Below are 24129 nucleotides of genomic sequence, written 5' to 3' on the forward strand. Positions count from 1 at the left end.
CTTAATGTTTGAGCATATTGTAATGCTTGTTTTTTTCTTATTTTGAAACATTTAAGTCATCTTGAGGCCCCAAGGGAAATGTTTGAAGAAACACTGCTCTAAAAGTCAATGCACATTTGAACATTTTTGCAAACATGCTGAAGAACAACATCCCAAAAACGTGAAAATATTTATTGTACATTATACAAACTATACATATTTAACTGGGGTTATTTTGTGATGTCCAGGATGAAGAGATGTTTAAGATAAATAAAACAATTGTAATAACAATATACATATAGAACACGTTTATATTACCATCTTCAAATTTGGACTTAACTTTACATTGGGTGTATTTTTGTTATTTTAGCCCCAAAGCAAAGTCAGAGCATGCAAAGCAGAGCATTCCTGATTTTTACCATAAGCCTATGATTTATATAAGAGGGGAAACTTAAGGTTGTTGAAGTCAAGTCTTATCCACTGAAACTTGAGATGTTGTATGCTCATACCGTCTTATGCCGGGCATGAGGAGATAAATGCTTATTTTGAAAGGTCTTTAAGGTACTGCAGGCCCTGCTTGGTGTAGTTGTTCATTGTGGAAGGAGCAACCGATAGGGTGTGAATAGACTTCTGGACACCTGAGTGAAACATAAAAAGAGATTTAAAGACTATCACGTGGTTAAAACTGATAATGAAGAAAAATAACCAGCACATAACATTATTTACCTGAGTTCCATGCATCTAGTAGGGAAAACTCAATTTTGGGTGTGGCTGGAAGCTAAAATAGTAAAAAAGAAGAATAGGTCAAACAAAAGAAATATAATAAATGTTTTGTCACAAATGCCACCATGACAAGTATTCTGTTTGTCTTTGTGTAGCCATAATGAAACTACACATTTTCTTTTCTCTATGTGGTTTCACACCTGTCACTGAATGTCGGCTGAGGTTTAGTAAATGATAGCAGTAAGACATTAACAATGCTGGCGTCTGCTGTTCTTTAAATGCCATAACGCTTTAACTTAACCTTAATCTGATGTGAACGCTGCTCTCAGAATGAATAGTTATGAATGTAAGAGGAGCTAAGAGGCATCTACATATTCTCATGGTCTAATCTAACCTATGAGGGCATTAAAAGCAAATATTATGCAAATTTCCCTGGACAGCACTTTAAAAGGGGACATTTCACAAGACCTTTTTTAAGATGTGAAATAAATCTTTGGTGTCCCCAATATTTACATATGTGAAGGTTTAGCTCAAAATACCATATAGATAATTTATTATAGCATGTTAAAATTGCCACTTTGTAGGTGTGAGCAAAAACGTGCCGTTTTTGTGTGTGTTTTCTTTAAAATGCAAATGAGCTTATCTCTGCCCTGGTTGGATAGTACAGATTAAGGGGCTGTATTTTCCCCTTCTGACATCACAAGGGGAGCCAAACTTTAACTCTTTCGCCGCCATTGACGAGATATCTCGTCAATCAAGAGAAAACGCTTCCCTGCCAAAGATGAGATTTTCCGTCTTTCCGCAATACCGCTATTATCCACCATGTGGCGCCCCTTTCGCAACTTTTTAATCCCGGAAGTATTGCCCTATGGCAAGCGGCTGCATGTCCGTGTCTGTTTTAAAGATCGCTCTGAATGGGATCTCTATGAAAAGTCCGTCACAAAAATGGAATTATCTCTGCTTTTTGCTCAAAATGTGGTGTTTTTGCAGAAACCTACCCATATTCAAAAGCTGATTACAAAAGAACCACTGAAGGTAGGATGAAACTTTTTTTTGTTTGAAAGCAGAGGGTCTGTTTCATTTGGAATATTGTATGTTTATATATTTAAAGAAGAACATTTTCTGGAAGGCATTAAACTTTGGTGAAAATCATGAAAAACGCTGGCGCTGGCTGGCAACTTTAAAAAAAACGCTGGTGGTGAAAGAGTTAACAAGCTATTGTTTCACATGCTTGCAGAGAATGGTTTACCAAAACTAAGTTACTGAGTTGATCTTTTTCACATTTTCTAGCTTGATAAAAGCACTGGGGACCCAATTATAGCACTTAAACCTGAAAAAGTCAGATTTTTATGATATGTCCCCTTTACTTTCGGACAATACTGTATATCAATCAGATAAGTTCTATTGGCGCTACACTCTCAGAAGAAATGGTACAAAAGCTATCACTGGGATGGTACCCTTCACAAATGTGCTATACAAGTACTAATGTACACCCTTTAAGTACAAAGGTGTTTATTTTAAAAGCGTACCGCCCTTATGAAAACCACTATGTATTATGGCTGTAAGGTGGTGCCAAACCCTGACAAAAGGTATTTCAAAAGCCAGCAGCAAATGGCTGAATCCACAGGGAACTGCTTCCTAATTCCTGTTGAATTATCATCTGAAACCTCTCTCAAAGAGTTCACATCTACCCCCCAAGAACACTACCCCAAGGTGTGAGACTGAAACCTCTCTCAAAGAGAAGAGTCACACACCCTACCACACGTTCTCATCCCCCTCTCCTCATGTTCTCAAAGCAAACTGTATATGGAATGCTACATTCTGCAAACACATGTATCTGAAACTGGTCTTGTTTGGTGTTATATGAAGTGTTTTTAATGCAAGTGGTACATCTGGGTTTATTAATATGACAACAGGATTCAATGTTAATCTGTGACAATAAATAAGTAAATTTAACCTAATGTTGGGAGACAACTCCCACCTTAGACATGTTGATCAATCACCAACTGTATGTATATTAGGCAACACCCCTGGGCTTACAAGAACCAATCAGCATGTCATATCACAATGCTTTGTTCTCTGGATATTTAAGGAAAATGTCAGAAGATTCAGGCGGGACTTTCGATATCTAGAAATGCACCCCCATGATGCTGTATCTTTGATACAGCATCATGTTTCTTTATTTTATTTTGGGAAATCTGTAACCAGATCTTCATCTCCTTACCAGGTATGCAATGGTTTTCCGTTTTATTCTTTTGTATTTGAATCGGATATATTAATTGGCTTTGAATTATGTTTTTCCTACCTGGTTAATAAATTGTTACATTTGCATTCATTCTAATTTTCTCTGTATCATTGACTCTTCTAAGTTACTATAAAGTATTACCATATCCTTTGTTACCCAAATCTTTGATCGGGGTTAATTCATGTTAATTAGATTCTGCCTCTTAACTATGTTGGTGGGCAGTCGCATGGACTATCGGAGTGATAGTTCTATTATCTATTTTATACGTTGTTATATAGTCATATGATTTAACTATAGGCAGCTAGAAGGAGCTAAGCTAAACCTCTGGTTATAATTCATTAAGTGGTGTAAGCGACTGTGGGGCTATATGGATACTATTTAATGAGAGCACGTAAACATGAAACGGTATCATTAAATTGCTTTAGCCATAACCTCTAGTTATTGTATGGTCAGATTAATTATTTAACCTTAACTAAGTTGTTTTGTAATCGCATTTGGTAATTATGCGTCTAGAAGGAGCTAGACTGAACCTCGGATTATGGTTTTATGTTTTATATTTAATTGGCGATTTTTGAGAGCTATATGGTGACCTTTTAACAAGAGATTGACTTTGTTAAATTGCTTTAGCTACAACCTCTAGTACGGTCGAGTTTGTGTTCAGTACCCACACAACAGCCGGTGTGGACTGATATGACATTGGTAATCGAATGAATGAGTTAAATGAAAACATGAGTAAATAGAATGATCAAACGTTTATCCAAATTCCCAAATTACATCAATTTGATTCATATTACAATACGTTTTATATCTTTGGAGTCAGATGTAAAGTTGCGTAATGTTAAAACGTCATCCACAAGCACCGGAAAAGACCGAATGCGCTATAAACCGGCCATGCCGTTTGGATTCCGTCGTTGGGCCAAACGGATGGATTGGGTCATATTTGGACCCCTTACATGGCCTGACATAGAGCTATACACCATGTCTTGGGTGGCAGTTGTAGCAGCTGCCATTAACTAAAACATACATTCCTGTCACTTATTTATAACAATCAAAGCTTTAATGACACAAAACACAACATGGTACTGGTAGCATGAACAATATAAGAAAAAGCAATAAAAAAACTAAATCAGGTCCATTTTACCTGAAAACCGAAATACTTTGTCCATTCTTCTACAGCAGGTGGGACTGCTGCTTTAGCTCTGGCCAGGGCAACAGATCCCTCCTTGCCACCTCCAAGCAGCCCTGAATCATAGGCTACATAAACGGCCCCTCCTGCAATGGTCACTTTTGTGGCAAATCTGAAATAGTCCAAAACACAAATCAATGTTATAATCTAATAATGGGATAGAGAGCATCAAAGTTTGATTTCACATTGATTTCAATCTTTGACATGACCTTACTCTGTCAATTTTAAAGGGGACCTTTCACAAAACTTTTTTTAAGATGTGAAATAAATCTGTGGTGTCCCCAGAGTACTTATGTGAGATTTAGCTCAAAATATCATATAGATAATTTATTATAGCATGTTAAAATTGCCACTTTGTAGGTGTGTGCAAAAATGTGGCATTTTGGGTGTGTCCTTAAACATGCAAATGAGCTGATCTCTACATATATGGCAGTGGTGTGGTTTGATAGTGCAGATTAAGAGGTGGTATTATCCCCTTCTGACATCACAAGGGGAGCCAAATTTAAATTACCTATTTTTTCACATGTTTGCAAAGAATGGTTTACCAAAACTAAGTTACTGGGTTGACCTTTTTACATTTTCTAGGTTGATAGAAGCACTGGGAACCCAATTATAGCACTTAAACATGGAAAAAGTCAGATTGTCATGATTGTCCCCTTTAAAGATATCAAGGTTGTCTTTTCACCAAGTGTTCTTTAAAAAGGATAATCTTATGTAGAAAACAGTAAAAAAAAGAACAGACAAACACCACGAACATTTGTTTACTCACAACTCATGACTTTTACAGTAATGAAACTTAAACATATAGAAAGATTAAGCAGTCAACACAATACGCATCTCTGAACATCTTTGAAAATATTAAACAGAGACAGGACGTCTTTCATGCTGAATCCTGAATGTTTGGGGGATTTCATTAAGGGCAGGGTTCCCACACCTTAGTTAACTTCATATTCAAGGACCTTTCAAGGACTTTCCAGGTCCAATACCCTCAAATTCAAGGACTAAATGTGGAGACACATTTCAAGTGAGAGCAAGGTTACATCATGTTACCTTTAAAGATACATGGTTACAGTACCCTTTCGAGGGAACTCGTGCTGCGTCACTGTGGTGACACTTTGGGGACGCCTCCAAGGGCAAGTGCGTCTGAATGTGTATATCAAATTCAACCAATGGTGAGGCTTAACAACAAAGACAGAGTGACGTCAGGGCTCTAGACTAACTTTTTGCACTGGTTACACTGGTGCGCTTTTCTTAGGTGCACCAGCACAAAAGTTAGGTGCACCCTAATTTTTGACCGCATCGGATTTATAGTTCACCCCAAAAATGAAAATTCTGTCATAATTTACTCACTCTCATGTTGTTACAAAACTGTATAAATGTCTTTGTTATGGTGAACATGAATGAAAATATTTTGAGGAATGTTTGTAACCAAACCATTCATGAGCCCCCTTCACTTCCATAGTATAATTTTTTCCTAGAAGTGAATGGGGCTCATGCTTGGTTTGGTTATTAACATTCCTCAAAATATCTTGCTTCGTGTTTATCAGAACAAAGAAATGTATACAGGTTTGTAACAAAATGAGGGAGAGTTAATGATGACAGAATTGTCATTTTTGGGTGAACTGTCCCTTTAACACCGCAAGTTTAGCGCCCATGGTGGTTTAATACAGAATATAAACATGTAGGCTATTTTATAATTTTCCTTATACGAGTCATGCACAGTCCTGTTTGATAACCCGCATCCGCGCGATTAAAATAACACTTGACCCGTTATCCGACATCAGCATCAATTTATTTCATACCCGCCCATTTTACATAAAGACTGCAACCGGCCGCACCGTAAATCGTGAAGTAAGTAGAAACCTTTAAAGATCTTCATGCAGAACATTGACAGAAATAAGCACAGGACCATGACTGGACAAATATATTAACATTTAATGTGAAACTTTGTGAGGGTCGGCAGATTGACAGCTGAGCGGTCAGCAGTGTTTGAACATTGATAAGCGATGCGCTTATATTTATACCTTTTAAATTGATGATATGATTGCAGTGATTCAAAAGGGATGTCCAAAAAAACTCAAGTAGAATGTTAAATGTTTAAAGTTTAAAGGTGCTCTAAGCGAATTGAAGCGTTTTAGACCATAAAACATTTTTTGTTACATACCGGAAACATCTCCTCACTATCTGCTTGCTGCCTGTCCGCTGATCAAACTGTAAAAAAACGCGATCTCTGTAGACAGCCCAGGCTTCACAAACGGCAATATCAACAAATGGCCAAACCTAGCCAGCACAAAACAAAACAAAGTATTCCAGCCAATAAACGACAAGAAGGATTTGGGGGTGGGGGTTGGGCGCGTTCATGAAAGCACGGAAGGGAGGGGGAGGGGGAGGAGTTAGCTACGCTCTGTCTGTTTGAAAACAGTTCAAACATCAACAGGAAGTGACGTCGCACATTATTCGCTTAGAGCGCCTTTAAAGGCGGAGTCCATGATGTTTGAAAGCCAGTGTTGATATTTGAAATCGCCTAAACAAACACGCCCCTACCCCAATAGAATCTGGACCTTCTGTTGATAGACCCGCCCCACACATACGCAACCCGGCATTTGATTTGATTGGCTATAAGTGTGTTTTGGTAGTCGGCCCGTCTCCTTTTCCAAACCGTTTTTCAAACATCGTGGACTCCGCCTTTAATGTATGTAAACCCACGCCGGTGATGGCATGAAACGCGTGATGAGATTGCATAAAAAAGTTTTTTGTGCTGCATCGTATTTGGAGCGCGTCACACAAAAAATAAACTCATATAGGCTATAGGCTACTTTTGAATTTGTTTTGTTAATTTGCTAATATTTAAGTTAAACACATTTCATGTAGGCTTATTTATTTTATTATTTTTTCACCAAAGAAAGACGTATGTTCTATTCATTTTAATGCTTTTTGCGCATAAACTAAACCCTTGGGGTAATTATTTATAAATGAATCCAACAACGCAAATCAAGGAATTAACTTATTTCTCCATTTAAGACAGTCTGGCAGGGCGGTAATAGCGATACAGCAAACACCGAAAAGTTTATAGGATTAGATTTGGAAGTAAGATTATGAAGAAAACAGCGGTCCTGACTCCTGGCTTTTTTCTATAAATTTGGCGCACGGCACGCGACATTGCTGTTACGTTCAAATATTTTTCTTCAAAAGAATTATGCTCTGGCTCTGACTAGATTGTAAGAGGCTCATTAACGTTACCTAATTCCGTCTTCGGGTTCGGACCAGGGCTGATGTGACGGGAGGTTAATGTCAGAGCATTGGTTATGATCTTCGGACGGATCAGGCATTAACTTAACATTCTTAACAAAAAAGTTGTCAATTGTTCTTTTCCTCTTATCTTATCATCCGCGGCTACATCCACTCTGTTTATATGATGGACTCACCTCTCTCTATCTTTCTCTCCCTCTCGCTCTCTCTCTCTCTGACTGGAGCGCACACGCATTTTTAAGTCGCACCATTGTGAAATTAGGTCGCATGTGCGACCAAATTGGTCGCACTCTAGAGCCCTGGACATAGGATCCAGGAAGTATATTGCTATCTGAAATATTGCCAAAGACGGCGTTACATGGACGCAGGAAGTATGGCAAGGGAGACGCGGCGTCTGTTCCCTTCTCAGGAACTGTAACATGGCTCAACATAAAGGACTGCCCGGTGGCCCGTGGCAAGCATGAAAGACGTTTGAAACAGTAAAAAGTATTGTCACTTGCCCGATTGGAACAGTACTTCACCCTTAGTCACTAAAATATTTTTCATCAATGTATATTATTTAACATCTTGGAAGCAGACATTTACTTGGGTAAAACACGATGAAAGAAACAATGCAATATTTTGCACAGTTTGCTGTCAGTTTACAGGTAAAGCAAAAAAGTTGGGAGCTTTTTTTCGTTGGAACATGTCTATATGTATACAATTATATAAGACTTTTGATTTATTATTTTTAAATATGTGACACTGACATTTTTTAATTGGGGCCACTGGGACAGTGAAAATTTAGGCAGGGCAAGTGAAAACCTGAACCACAGGCCCGACCAGGCCAGTTAAAAAAAATATTTGTGTTGAGCCCTGGTGTATGTATGTATATTTTCAAAAACTTCCCAGGGCCTTGAGTTTTCCCCCCAGATTTACAAACTTTCAAGGATTTCAAGGATCTGTGGGAACCCTGTAAGAGCTGCTGCTTTCACTTTCAATTTCTATCAAAAAGACACACAGGTAAAGCCAAAGTCTGAACAGCTGGTGTAAGTAAAGTTTGTTTTGAATTATAAAGATTAAATTCTAGTTTATAGGTTTGTATTTGTCTGTACGCTTCAAATACAATAAAACTATAGAGAATGGGTTTAGCTGGGTTTCACAGACTGGATTGCATATCAATTCAGGATTGGGTGCGTTTTCATGCAGCTGGTCAAACAAACACAAACATCTGTTTACTGACAACACAAGACTTTTATAGCAATAAAACTGGTGAAGGCATCTCTTATGTGTGTTCTTATGTGTGTTATGTAAAATATTAAACAAATACTGGAAGACTTTGATCCTAAATCATGTATGTTTGTTAAGGGGTTTTCCATTAAGAGCTACTTTCACTTTTATTTGTAGTCAAGCAGTAACACATAGGGATGTGTTCGCATTGTTTTTCAGTTTTCAAGCTGTGCTGTATTTTCTCTTAGTGTTTTTAAAAAATGGACAAAGACCTTCAAACATCTGTGGCCACGTTGGAGATTAAACTGCCTCAAAACAAATCTCATTTAAAAGAAACACAACTGGACATCACCGCTTATGAGCTGAAGACACAGATCAAAAAAGAACATGGTATACAGGACTTTGATCTCATTTTTAAGGGAAAAAAGTTGTCCTTTGAGAAAAGACTTGATGAGCAGAATGTGAAGAACAAAAGCAGGATTATGGTGCTACCCGTGTCTTCTAAGAATAGGAAGGACTTGTTAGAGTACGAGAAAGAAAAGCGCTCTGCAGATGAAGGAGTGCAGAGAACCCATAGAGGAATGCAGATTTTGTCAGAAAGACAAAGTACTGAGGAACCATCCACCACTCCATTCCTGGAGATCACAGATCAGGAAGGAAATACGCTTCAGATTCCTGACAGAGATAAAAAGGCTCTCATGATGGCGATGGGTTTTAATGAAAAAGGTCGAGCACTGATGAAGAACAAAGAGTACAAGCTTGCTATATCTTATCTGGAGATGGCTGAAAATCAGTTTAAACAGTGCGACCCCACAATTCTCAATGCGCTGGATAATTTAGCAATTCTTCAGCTTGACATTGTGTGGTGTTACCAGAGACTGAATGAGAGAGACTATTTAAATGAAGCTGAACAAAGACTGCAGAATGCAGAGAAATGTTTGCAGAAATGTTACGGAATTCAGCACAGCAGACTGCAGCAGATCAAGAAGCATACAGGAGGAGAGGACGTGCTGTTATTGAGGTTGTATCTTCTTCAGAGTTGCGTGGCCTTTCACAGCCACAATAAGAAGCAAGCATCTGGTCTGCTTGACAAAGTCCAGGATCTGTACAACCAGCTGCGTGTTGACCCAGAGAATCTAAACCAGCTGACTCGGACATGGAATTTCACTGATCGGGAAGCTCGCCTGGGTTTAAGAGCGTGTCGAGGAAACATCAATGAGGCGGTGTGGTACCTGACACTGAGGAAGGAGAAAGAGAGCGAGTGGTGGAGACGACATCTGCAAGACGTAAACACACTGGTGGAGTTTGGTTACAGTAGGGAAGACGCAGCTATAGCTTTGCGTTATGCTAATGGAGATTTAGACGAAGCCTTCAGGATTCTGTTAGATCGTGCTGTGGGTGAGATGGGTGTGACTGATTCATCTCTGAGACTGATCGAGGACCTGACACAGAGGAAGATGAGAGAAAGTGAAAAGAGAAGACATCTGCAGGACGTAAACAGACTTGTGGAAATGGGTCACATTAGGGAAGACGCTGCTGTAGCTTCGTGTTACGCTGATGAAGCCTCCAGAATTCTGTTAGATCATAAGGAGGGGCAGATATCAGGCACAACGAATGAGATGACAGAAGAGCCTGACCCACCATCAGTTTCAATGTCCCCAGATGAGGAGCTAGCGAATGAGATTTTAAAAGACATTCCCAGACATGTAGAAGATTATATGGACCTGACACTGGAGGAGGAGCAGGAATTAATGATATCCCTCCTATCTGAACTGGACAAATGACCCTCCAGAAGAATCCTTACAGGTGGAGAGGAGTAATATTAGCTTATAGAGAATATATATTTATTAAGGTTACTGTTGCATGTTACGTAATATTTCTTTGAAATAACACTAAATGAGAAAAGTAGTCAAAAAATGTCTTTATTATTCGTTCATAAATATATAGCGATAAATATTGCATATGATGTACTAGCTTAAACCAGCTAGTGAAATATTGCGGTTATAACATTCTTAACAAATTTTTATGTAGTTTCACAAAATTTTAGTTGGTCTATGGTTTAATGTAATAACATTTGTGTTATAATCGGCCTCACAATGGCTACATTTTAAAATATTTTATTTTTAGCTACTATGATTCATAATGTGATTAATTTTTCATTCCTGTCATTTGAAGAACATAGTTAGAAGATGTAATGTGTTTTGGGGTTGTTTAACATCATATATAAAGTTAATTTACAAAGTTAATTTAAAAGCAATGAGCAGTTTTACTTCATTATACATTTTATGTACATTTTCATTCATAAATCAGATCCAAAGGGAATACGTTAATAAATGTGCATAACCAGTAAGTTGTGGCTCAAATAGATTTTTTTTATTTTGGGTGATTGGCATGTCCACATTAATTCTTAAGTCAAAGTCACAGGTTAAACACTGAGAAAACAGTAAAAGTACTTGCAAGCTATTACAATATAATAGCTATTAAATAATCAAAAACTATAAAAATTATAGATTCAGTACACAAACTTCACCCAGAATGTTTATGTTGTTTCGGCTTTTTCTGAATTCACTTGCTAGCTACTTTAGCCAATACAGACAGCAGTCCAAAGACACCCCAGTTTAGGTATCATATAAAACACAATCTTGTCGATAACTATCTCTGAAATTCAGTAATAAATTCACAAGCACTGTTGACACACACTTATAAGCTAACGGCTAACTAGCTTCATATTTAGCAATGAAAAGACACTTACTTGACAAGAGGGAAAATCTTGGCCGCCATGGTCTTCAAAACTAGAATATTTTATTAAAATAGAGTCTACAAAGCACAATTTGTGAACGCACTACTCTTAACTAGTTATCCTCCAACAGTACATTGACAGCGAGCTTTACTGACAAGGGCATTTGCACCAAAACAGCAGCCGGTGTAAATAAAGTTTGTTTTGAATGATGTACGAGGACTCTACAATCCGCACATTCGCCATAAAATATAAGAAGATAAAATTATAGTTTATAAGATTAATTTGTCTGTACGCTTCAAACACAATAAAACTACAGATAATTGGTTGTTATTAAATCTTATTTAATTGGGAAAAAAATGCGTTAATATCTTAGTAAATGTGATCAAACTAAAAGGTGTGTTCGACTTCATGTGACGCTGCGCAGACCAATCGGAGTATGACAATAAAGTATCGCGAGAACGATACACGCGAGACCGCAGCTCTGTGAAGTCGTTTTGCGCCTGTTTCTTAATATTTTAAAACATTGTATTAATTTAACTATATTCATTTCAATAGTCTTAATTTCATGTAATTAAATTGGATGCTATTCCGATTTCTTTATAATAATAAGTTAACCCATTACAACAACAACAAACAATTAATAATAATATAGCTAAATGACATGTATTGCTTCCATGATAATCTATCTAAGCCGTTGTTAAATCAGTTTGTACTTTGCCATCGCTCCGCCTGTCCGAATTTTCTCCCACTTTTTGACACACGTATCAGATAAGTAAGTTTACATCAACTTACAGTTGATATCCGGCCCTACCGGTTCTTGTGTCAACCGACTTTATTTGATTTTACTTTTTTTACTATTTTACTTTCACGGATTTTTCCGACAATGAAGTTTAAAGTTAAGTTATTTTTGTTCTGCAGCATAATCGTCGCTTTCATTGCGATTCAATGGAGTGGTCCGTCTTTTAACCCAGGTAACAGTTACGCGCATTTACATTCCCACTAAATTCGGGGTGGTGGATACAGGAAGTGGTTCTTATATATTGGGTTAATCTGCAACTAAACACTGTGAATAAACTGTTGTTCCCGTTAAATCGTAACATAGGCTGACAATTTGTAACATAGGCAAGTAAGGGACAATGTATAGGCAGCAGGTTGTTATCGCTTTTTTTCCGATAAACAATCTGCTGACTGTACATTATGATCCCGCGTATTACAAGGCTATTTACCTCATAAGTAAGGTAAATAACATTAAATATTGATTTGAAATATTTTATTTGCTAATTTTTAAAGAATGCAGACCTTCCGCGAGGAAAACCCGTTTACTTTCGGTTTTGATAAAACGTTAAATGTCACGAACACACTATTTGGTTTAGTCATTTATCAATATAATGTCATATATGTTATTAAAAGGCATATTTATATTAATTATTTTTGTGTAATATTAAACTGTACCTGTCAAAGTGATTTCAGCGGTGTGAACGTGACCTCTGTCATGAACTTGACCGATTCTTATTTGGATCACAGGTGCTTGATTTTTTTAGACCTTAATCTAAGCTTGTATGAACACTTTCCACACAAAACACCACATATTTACATTTTTTAAGGTTTATTATTTTATTAAAACCAAAAATTATGCTTTATTTAGCAACCCATTTTGCAATGGCAAAATGTGTGACAGGCAAAACAGGCCTTTCAAAACCTCAGAATCTGTAACTGTACAGAGAGGCTATTTAGTTCAGAAGTAAACCATTAAATGTGACTTTCTGCCCATAAGAATATAACCATCAGATAAAGCCATGCATGCAATCTTTTATTAGACATCCCCAGATGGCTTAGAAAGTATTCGGCTCCTCAGGCTAAACAAAATAAACGTAACTTTCATGTAATGCATTAGTCATTTGTCATGACCTTAATAGTCAATCAAATACACATTAATACGCTGATAAGAGATTTATTGTAATGACTCAAAATGTTGATTGTAAGTCATATGATGATTTGTATGTTTTCTCAGAGTCTTTGAAAGGAGCCCGGGTGCTGGTGACCGGTGCCAGCACTGGGATTGGTGAACAGTTGGCATATCACTACGCCCGTTTGGGAGCCCAGCTTGTTATCACGGCAAGAAGGGAAAATGTCTTGGCACAGGTCAGTAGGTTTATTACTTGTTTTTATTTCAAAATCTACATTGAAATTTTATTTTCTGAAACGACTTCACGGATATAGTTATGGACATATTTATTTAAAAGGGGACATATCATGAAAATCTGACTTTTTCATGGTTAAGTGTTATAATTGGGTCCCCGGTGCTTGTATCAACCTAGAAAATGTAAAAAAAAAGATCAACCCAGTAACTTAGTTTTGGTAAACCAATCTCTGCAAGCATGTCAAATATAGGTCATTGAAATGTGGCTACCCTCGTGATGTCATGCCCCTTAATCTTCACTATCCAACCACAACAGTGCCATTTAGTGCAGAGATTAGATAATTTGCATTTTAAAGGACTGAAATGTAAATTATCTATATGGTATTTTGAGCTTAAACTTCACATATGTACTCTGGGGACACCAAAGATTTATTTGACATCTTAAAAAAGCTTTGTTAAATGTCCCCTTTAAAATCTTACAGTACATCACAATAATGAACCAGTATTTACTGCTAATGAATCGGCTCCACCCCTAAGTGCAAGATGAGTCATCAATATATTTGGTCTTTTTTTAAAGTAATTTTTTCATGAACAATTCACCTGCTTTTGCATATTTTAGCTGCAAATTTTATTTATCTGACTGCAGGTTGTAAAGAAGTGTCTAGAAATGGGTGCACAGAAAGCCTTGTTTATCGCTGCAGACATGGCCAACCCCAAAGATTCGGAGCGGGTGGTGCAATACACGATCGATCAGCTCGGGGGGCTTGATTTCCTTGTTCTGAATCACATTGGGCCCAGTCCATATAGAATGTGGGATGGAGACGTAGAGCACATTCGATGGTTGCTACAGGTGTGTATCTACAGTGTGTGGATGCTTATATGTTTTATAATAAATGTTGGGTAAACATATGGATTCATAATCAACCCTTGAATCTATAAAATGTCATATTTTTCTTTATAGGTCAATTTTCTTAGTTATGTCCAGATGGCTCAGAAAGCTTTGCCAACACTTGAAAGTAGTAAAGGATCGATAGTTGTTGTTTCCTCACTACTGGGTGATTAATCTTTTAAACTTTTTACAACCATTTTTTTTTAAGACAATGCTATATAATAATCTCAAACTATTTATTTATTTATTTTTTTAAGGAAAAATGCCTGGTCCTTTTGCATTGCCGTACTCTGCAACAAAGTTTGCCCTGAATGGCTTTTTTGGAGGGCTGCAACATGAACTAGCCATGCAAAGAAGCAACGTATCTGTCACCATCTGCACTCTCGGTCTTATCGACACAGACAATGCAATGGAAAAAATCAAGTGAGATATGACTCTGTCTGTTTTTCTGACAAACAACCACACACTGTGGGTTTCTTATCGTAAATCAGTTAGGTAAGGTACACTATCTCCATGACTAAAGTTGATTTAATTTCACTGTTTATTAAACTTTTATATGCACATACAGTATTTACTTGGAATCATTAAACTAAACTTTTCTTTCGAAAGGGTAAAGTCTAACTCTTGGTCATAAATAGTAATTGTTCACTGATTTATGTAACTCAAGCGATATATATCTTGCGTATGTCTGAGGTTTACACCTCTTATTTCTTCATATCTCTAATGTGATTTATACAGAGGCTACATCGATATGACGGCCTACCCTGCACACGAAGCCGCTTGGCAGATCGTTGCAGCCGGAGGGTCTCGGCATCCGGAGGTCTTTTACCCTTGGTACACCTACTACCTCTGTCTCATTAGGGATTGGTTCCCCTACTGGAGGGATCTGGCTATTCGAAATTCCTACACATATAATCCATAAGCAGCAGGGAATTAGTGACTGATTATATTGAAATCTGTGTTTGGTAAGACACATATACATGAACTTTGTGGAGAATATATGTGCTCTCACACCCTATGGTGCTAATGCGAGTGATGCAGGTTCAAGTCCTGTCCTAATGCTGACTTCATGTGCTATTGGAAGTCGTAATTACGAGCTTGTTGTATTCCTGTGCTTTGTTATCAGAATGAATGAAGGATGCCAGGTTCATACTTGCGTGTGTCTTGAGAAAATGGTATTTAAACACTGAGACAAACAGTATATGCTTCAAATGATTATTCATATGTGTTTATATGTATTGTTTAACACCACATCAGAGGGTGTTCATGTGCAATATTACACACAAAAGGAAACTTGTATTTACGATAATTCGAATAGCACGTGAAGGCAGCATCACTCCACTATCAATTATAATGGCAAAAAACTCTAACTTTAAAACATTGGTGGAATGAAAATAGTTTCTGTGGGGTTTTATGTTAGTATAATTCATGTTTATGTAGTTTTACAAGCATAATTATTGTTTACATTTTTACAGTATTTTACTGCATACATAAACTGTGAAATGATTTTATGCATTTTCTAGGCTTAATAATATGGAATATAGAATATGATATATAATAAAAACTTAAAAAGTGGTTTGTTTTTTGTCTTTAAATAATATTATTTTGGCTATAAGTAAACATTAAAGAGATAGTTCACCCCAAAATGAAAATTCTGTCATCATTTACTTCAATAGTATGAAAAAAGAATACCATGGAAGTCAATGGGGCCTCTGATCGGTTTGGATACAAACACTCATTAAAATATCTTCATTTATGTTCATCAGAACAGATAATTTTATACATGTTGACATGTTCTTTTTTCCAAATATGGAAGTCAATGGGGCCTCTCATCGGTTTGGAGAGTTTTGTTACAAAACATTCCTCAAAATATCTTAATTTTTATATATCAGAACAAAAACATTTTATACAGATTTGTAACAACACTCTTTAAACTGATCAGAGGCCCCATTGACTTACATAGTAGGAAAAAATGAATACTGTGGAAGTCAGTGGGCCTCTGATTGATTTGGTTACAAACATTCCTCAAAATATCTTCCTTTGTGTTCATCAGAACAAATAATTTTAAACAGGTTTGTAACAACACTCTCCAAACCGATCAGAGGCCCCATTGACTTCCATAGTAGGAAAAAGGAAAATTACATAAGTCAATGGGGCCTCTGATCGGTTTGGATACAGACATTCCTCAAAATATCTTCAATTATGTATATCAGAACAAATAATTTTATACAGGTTTGTAACAACACTCCAAACCGATCAGAGGCCCCATTGACTTACATAGTAGGAAAAAGGAATACTACATAAGTTAATGGGGTCTCTGATCGGTTTGGATACAGACATTCCTCAAAATATCTTCATTTTTGTTCATCAGAACAAATAATTGTATACAGGTTAGTAACAACACTCCAAACTGATCAGAGGCCCCATTGACTTTCATAGTAGGAAAAAAGGAAAATTACATAAGTCAATGGGGCCTCTGATCGGTTTGGATACAGACATTCCTCAAAATATCTTCATTTTTGTTCATCAGAACAAATCATTTTATACGGGTTTGTAACAACACTCTTTAAACTGATCAGAGGCCCCATTGACTTCCATAGTAGGAAAAAGAATAATAAGGAAGTCAATGGGGCTTCTGATCGGTTTGGATACAAACATTTCTTAACATATCTTCATTTATGTTCATCAGAACAAATAAATGTATACAGGTTTGTAACAACACTTCAAACCAATCAGAGGCCCCATTGATTTACATGGTAGGAAAAAAATACTACTTTCTTTGTTTTCATCAGGTCAAAGAAATGTATACAGGTTTGTAACAACATGAGAGTGAGTAAACGATGACAGAATTTTCATTTTTTAGAGGAACTATCCCTTTAAATTGACCTTAGGTTTAAGAATTGCCTGAAACCATTTTGTCATCAAGAGTCCCCTCATAAACTCTTTTTTTGCTTTGTATAACTCAATATGTCCACAAGAGGGCAGCAGTCTCCTGACAAACATTTTATATCCACATGTTCTCCATTCACCATCTCCAAAGTTTGACCAGTAGGTGGTTTGATCCTCCGACCACTCAGATAAAGCCATTTCTCCCCTTAATATCCCAAATGACAGTCTTCATTATAAGATGCTCCAAAAGAATTCACTAAAATGACCAAGGGTGGATGTTTACATTCACAATTCATCTTTGAAGATCTAGAGGAACTGGAAATACATCAATCTGTATCACTTTCCAGTACTTGACAGGGTAAGAGGAGAAATCCAAGCCGGTTCCTCCTCCTACTTAACCGCTTTGCATACACACCATCATTTTTTACACACTTTCCCCTTCTTTCCCAGACACAAACCCGCACATGCCCGCATATACACACTCACTCATGGGGGAAGTGAGCGGGGCCGGGCTGGCTGGGACAGCAGCCAGTAACACCTGCAACAGATTAGTGCTCCTAATGCTGAGCAATAAATCCCCCACCCTCACCCAGAATCATGAACGTGCACTGCAAACACATCTGTCTGCCTGTATAGCAAACCTTTATTAGAAGTATTAATCTCCCTAAAACCTGAAGACCATCTTACACTTCAGAAAGTCTAAATATGTACAATTTAGTACCACCCCAGTGACCTCCACAATCCAGCCTTTTCAAAAGACGGCTTTCTTAAAGCACCCCCGCATCTGTCACTCAATACAGGAAATCTGTATCTGCTTTAATAACAGCATTACTGTTAACGAACAGACACTATAGTGGTGAAATATTGAAAGGGGGGCTTTGGATGAAAAGGGCGTGTAAGCCCACCCTAGCCTCCTGACCTCCCCCCCATGCTTTTCAAAAAGCACACAATGGTTGACACCTGTGTCTTTTCAGAGCGACCACTGTTATTGTTTACACAGTGAGGAGAGGAGAGGAAGAGGCCACAGGAGCTGTGAAGCGGGTCAGAGCCGCGACCTTATTTTTAATTAGGACACCTCGCCCAAGCCCAAACACACACTGGGGATGAGGGTGTATGGGGGGTGGGAGGATGGACTGTACTTTTTCATTTCTGCAAAATGGAAGTTAAAGGGATAGTTCATTGAAAATGCGGTCTTTGTGCGCACGATGGCATTGATTAAATAATAAGGGGTCATCTGCCATGGATCCGAATGTATTTTTGGGTATTATCTTTGACGTGACATGTTTTCGGCCTGTGTATGAGCTTAACGAAGTCCCATGCCCAATTACGCATGGTGTTTGTCTTTATCGTCCCTGAGCCGTCCCCTTTCCCCCCAATTTGGGGGGCTCATGGGTGGCAGGAAGGGGGATCTTGTTTTCTCTCCTCTATAAAGGAGAGAAAGACCAATTAACAAAGGATAAGAAGTGAACCGTAAATACCCTCAACAAGGCCCAGCAAGAACAAGAACTTGCATTCTCTCTCTCACTCTCTCTTACCCCATCTTCTGTCCTCTCCACCTATCACAAAAGGAAGGCTCAGGGCTTACAAAGTGCCAATTACCACCGAATGTTTGGCCCTTGCGCTTCACTCCCCGAGCTACTGACAGCAATGGTGTTCGGGTTAATACAGAAGGCCTGCGAAGAATTACAATTCTCCTACTTTGGCTCCCCATCCTCATCCATCTCTCCCTCTCCCTCTCTTTTCTCATCCCCAATTCAATTCCTTTATTTTGCTTGCAGTGGAGTGGCTTTACAGTTCAATGCACGTTCAAATGGTGACTCTCTAAAGAATTTAGTTTGGAGAGGAGCAGATCTTCACTAAAGTAGAGATTGCAATTGGGGGTGGTTGGTCAAAAGATAGTAATCTATGAAAAAACTCAGATTGTGTGGCTTGTTGCGGAATGATGAACTTTTGCTGTTTTAAGGGAACAGAATGTTCTTTTTACCATGAACACTGCAGAAACCACATAACAACATGCTAAAATATTTAACTCACCTTATCAATTACAAAGTAACACTGTCAAAACCCAGAACTCAGCAACAGCACAGCCTTGTACCTAAGCAACGATATACTAACATACTGGCAACCCCTCAAAATATCTTAGTAACAGCATAGCCATGTGCTAAAAACCCTTACACTGTGTCCAGAATTGCATACTTTGACAGTACGTACTAAATTAGACCACATTGACTAGTACAACAGTACATTCATATAGTATGAATATGGGTAGTGTGAATGAAATTCTGACATACTACATCCGCCATGTGGATATATCCGTTATAGAGCCGTTAACTTGGATGATGTTAAACAATTTGTACATACTACTTGCTCGCCTACTGATTTTCGCCTACTACATAGTATGGAACTAGGTGATTTCGGACACAGCATTAGCAACCACGTAGCCATGTGCTAAAACATTCAGAACACTTTAGCTACGACATAGGAACACTCTAACAACCCCTCAAAACACCTTAGCAACAACATAGCCACATGCTAAAAAACCACCAGAACACCCTAGCAACACAAGAGCCATGTGCTACAAACAATTATGCTGCATTTACACCAACCGCGGTAAGGGCGTGAAGCGCGAGTGATTTCAATGTTAAGTCAATGTGAAGACGCGTTGACGCGCGTCAGGAGGTCCCGCGGCGCGGAAGAGGCGTTCGGCGCGGCGCGGAAGACGCGTTTCCGCCTCTTTCGCGCGTGAAGCTCGGGCGAAAGGCGCGAATTGAGCGTTGTGCGCGGTACGCGCGGTAAGCGCAAATTGTGCTTTTTGTGCATCTTGCGGTTCACGCGAATTTGCGGCTGACGCCCGAGTTGAAAAATTTGAACTTTGGCGGAATTTCGCGCCGCGTTAACCAATCAGGAGCCTGCTTGCTGCTGTGGTGGCAGCCCCGCCCGGAGTCACTCACTCAAGCAGTCACTCGAAGCTATATGACACAAGTTGTTATTTCTATAGTGGAGACAGGAATAAAAAGGACCTCGCTTGGAAGAGTGTCAGTAAGGACTTTGGGCAACTTGGTAAGTTGTAATACACGCTTCACTTTTGAGTCACGTGACGTTTATCTACCCGCGCCGTTTATTTTTCCCCATAGTAAGGTTACCCAATACAAAACTGGTAACTCTCTTGATAAATGCACAAGTAACATCAGTCATCTTGCAAACAGACACTCGCATAGCAGTTGCCCCTCCCACAAGAAGCGGATTTTGCTTCGGACGCGCGTCAAATGCTTGCTTTTTCCGCGCGTCTACTCCGCTCTACACGCGCGAATGCATCCAAATTGTTCAAGCGGCAAACCACGCGCGGTAGACGCGATTTTGACGCCCAAACCGCGTTTGGTGTAAACTCAGCATTAGAATAATAATCCCTCACAACACCTTAGCAACAACGTAGTTGCATGCTAAAAACCATCAGAAAAACCTAGCAACACCAGAGCCATGTGCTAAAAACACTCAGAACACCTTAGGAACCACATAACAGCACTCTGACAATCCCTCGAAACACCTTAGCAACAACATCTGCATGCTTAAAAAAACTCAGAACACTCTAGCAACACCAGAGCTACAGTATGTGCTAAAAAACACTCAGAATTACCACAGAATAACATTCTGGCAAATCCTTAAAACACCTTATCAACAACATAACCACCAGCTAAAAAACGCTAAGAACACCAAAGCAACACCAGAACCATGTGCTAAAAATCCTCAGGACAGCCTAGGAACAACATAGCTGCATGCTAAAAACAGTCAGAACACCCTAGCAACACCAGAGTCATGTGGTAAAACACCCAGAACACCTTAGCAACCCCATAGTAACACACAGGCAACCTCTCATAACACCTTAGCAACAACATAGCTGCATGCGGGGAAAAAACACTCTAGCAACACCAGAGCCATGTCCTAAAAACAATTAGAATATCACATAGTAACACTCTGGCAACTACTCAAAACACCTTAGCAACAACATAGCTTCATGCTAAAAAAGCCTTAGAACACCTTAACAAAAGCAAAGCCATTTGCTAAAAACATTCAGAATAACCACATAGTAACACTGGCAACTTCTCAAAACACCTTAGAAACAACATAGCCACAACTAAAACCATCAGAACACCCTAGCAACAACAAAGCCATGTGCTAAAAACACTCAAAATAACCACATAGTAAAACTCTGGCAACTCCCTAAAACACCTTAGCAACAACATATCCACATGTTAAAAAACCTCAACCACCAGCTAAAAACCCTAAAAACACCCTAGCAACACCAGAGCCATGTGCTAAAAACACTCAAAACACTGTAGCAACCACAAAGCAAAACTCTGGCAATTAGGGTGGCCATTCGTGCCAGTTCCTCCGGACACGTCCCGAACATGTTTTCGGGTTTGTTCTCCGGAAGTCGCGTTGCTCGACTGCATACGTCATCGAGGTTCTCACATTTCAGTTAAAATACATTAGAAAATTAAGATTTTTTTCTTTTAAGACATACAATCATTGTAGTTTCATTCTTACCTTAAAATGTAACGGTTGCTTTTCTGAAATTAAACCCGAAATATTAAACCTTGATGACGTATGCGGTCAGCCAACGCGACTTCCGGAGAACGAACCCGAAAACATGTTCGGGACGTGTCCGGCGGAACTGGCACAAATGGCCACCCTACTGGCAATCCCTCAAAATACCTTAGCAACCACCTAGCTGCATGCTAAAAAACCCTTCAGAACACACTAGCAACATCAGAGATATTGGCTAAATCACTCAGAACACCTTAGCAACCACATACCAACACTCTGGCAATCCCTCAAAACACCTTAGCAACAACACAGCTGCATGCTAAAAACAGTCAGAACACCCTAGCAACACCAGAGTCATGTGCTAAAACCACTGATCTATATAAATGACTGGATTGCGCATAGAACGCTTGACGTAACTGCGTGACGTGAAGCCAGCGCAGAGTTCGAGCCGCCATCTTGGTATACCCAACCGGCAGAGAGCGCCATTGACTTCCATTCAAAATCATGATTCAAATTTACCCCCTTTACAGCGTATCAGTTACACAAGGTTATTTTTTAGGATATGTGTACGTTAATTATTTGTTAATTCTGGTGTTATTTGCAATGTTTATGTTTTAATCGGGCAGGATAATGGATTTATAAAAAACCGTTAAGGTGAGTGTGTCTGTTGCATTTGTTAATGACACGGGTATAAATAAAGTTTTTTTGACATTCAGCTACACTGTGACGGTCAGCGTTATTTCTTTAATTAAGTTTAGATAACATAATTACAAAACTAGCAAATTATTGCATGAACACACGGTACAAAGCATGATTATTTATATAGATTTCAGAATGAGCACGTTTATTGTCATTAATACTAAATGCTGCGGTCTGTCTGCTGATCTGATACTGTAATAAAGATGAATTTATAATAACTGATTAAAACGCAAAATGTACAACGTTCAGTAAATAACTATTTACATGCTTTGGACGTTTGTGTTGTAATAATGTACAGGGTAAGTTCACATATAAAAACGAAGACGAGTAAAGTGATGTTTTATCATTAAAATCTGATAACGTCTATTGATTTAATAGAACGTTTGGGTATACCAACATGGCGGCGCGGTGGCTTCACAAGTGTGACGTCATGCGCAATCCAGTCATTTATATAGATCAGTGGCTAAAACACTCAGAACACCTTAGCAACCTCATAGTAACACACTGGCAACCTCTCAAAACACCTTAGCAACAACATAGCTGCATGCTTAAATCACTCAGAACACTCTAGCAACACCAGAGCCATGTGTTAAAACACTCACAACAACTTAGCAACAGCAGAGCCATATGCTAAAACAATTATAAAATCACATAGTAACACTCTGGCAACTACTCAAACAACTTAGTAACAACATGGTAAAAAAGAAGAACACTCTAGCAACACCAGAGCCATGTGCTACAAACACAGAACACCTTAGCAACCACACAGCAACACTCTGGCATTCCTTCAAACACCTAAGCAACAACATATCTGCATGTTACAAAACCTCTCAAAAACACCCTAGCAACACCAGAGTCATGTGCTAAAACACTCAGAACACCATAGCAACCACATGGCAACCCCCTCAAACACCTTAGCAACAACATAAAAAACACAGAACACTAGAAACAGCGAAGCCATGTGAACTCTGACAACCCCTCAAAACACATTAGCAACAACATACAGGAGCTGCATGCTACAGTAAAAACACACCAAACACCATAACAACCACATAGTAACACATAGGCAACTACCCAGAACACCTAAGCAATTGCATAGCAACGCCTTGACAACATGTTGTTTTGAGGTAAAGCATTTTAAGGGGTCTAATTTCCTGTATGGCATAAAACTGCATATGGCTATACAAACTTGACACTGATCATGTCATAAATAGCAACACCCTGCAATATGCTGCTCACATATTCCCAACAAACTATGCATTAAGCCCACTCTTAAAGTCCTCTGTTTTTGCATTTCAAATGCAAATCTGCAAAGAAAACATATACTCTCACTCACTCCAAGCACCATTAAGCGCCATCAACCCGCTTGTTTGGGTCGTTTCGTGGATCGTATAGCAGTGACGTGGTCGTTTCTCTTCTTTGTCTGAGCTCATAAATCATCAGGCTAAATAAAAGAGAGGCCAAATGGGGTTAAACCCTTTAACATGCCCACATCTGAACATCCTTCACAGCCAACACAGGATCAGTCGATCATCAGTGTATTAAAAGAAAATCTGACCTCAAATTAACCCTGTCTAGTCCAAGTGTAAGCACTAAACGTCTGGATGATAGCAGTCAGATGAGTCTTTATACAGTA

The 24129-nt window shown here is 38.6% G+C and overlaps 3 protein-coding genes across 3 annotated transcripts; 2 read left to right on the forward strand and 1 right to left on the reverse strand.

The window, feature by feature from the left end:
- Positions 1-157: 157 nt before the first annotated feature.
- On the reverse strand, positions 158-11528 carry micos13 (mitochondrial contact site and cristae organizing system subunit 13). The gene is made up of 4 exons (XM_065246516.1): positions 11344-11528; positions 4089-4245; positions 706-757; positions 158-617 (listed from the first exon to the last, which is right to left on the reverse strand). Exons 1-4 carry the CDS (start codon positions 11370-11372, stop codon positions 520-522), a joined length of 336 nt encoding a protein of 111 aa, XP_065102588.1. The 5' UTR covers positions 11373-11528; the 3' UTR covers positions 158-519.
- Positions 8385-10920, forward strand: LOC135721844 (NEDD8 ultimate buster 1-like). Its single transcript, XM_065244290.2, has 2 exons — positions 8385-8410; positions 8840-10920. Exon 2 carries the CDS (start codon positions 8852-8854, stop codon positions 10373-10375), a length of 1524 nt encoding a protein of 507 aa, XP_065100362.1. The 5' UTR covers positions 8385-8410; positions 8840-8851; the 3' UTR covers positions 10376-10920.
- A 496-nt stretch (positions 11529-12024) lies between the features above and the next one.
- Positions 12025-15935, forward strand: hsd11b1la (hydroxysteroid (11-beta) dehydrogenase 1-like a). Its single transcript, XM_065246420.2, has 6 exons — positions 12025-12302; positions 13343-13473; positions 14118-14321; positions 14433-14526; positions 14618-14783; positions 15099-15935. Exons 1-6 carry the CDS (start codon positions 12215-12217, stop codon positions 15280-15282), a joined length of 867 nt encoding a protein of 288 aa, XP_065102492.1. The 5' UTR covers positions 12025-12214; the 3' UTR covers positions 15283-15935.
- Positions 15936-24129: the final 8194 nt, after the last annotated feature.

This window comes from Paramisgurnus dabryanus, chromosome 24 (assembly GCF_030506205.2).
Source record: "Paramisgurnus dabryanus chromosome 24, PD_genome_1.1, whole genome shotgun sequence".
NCBI classification, from domain to species: domain Eukaryota; kingdom Metazoa; phylum Chordata; class Actinopteri; order Cypriniformes; family Cobitidae; genus Paramisgurnus; species Paramisgurnus dabryanus.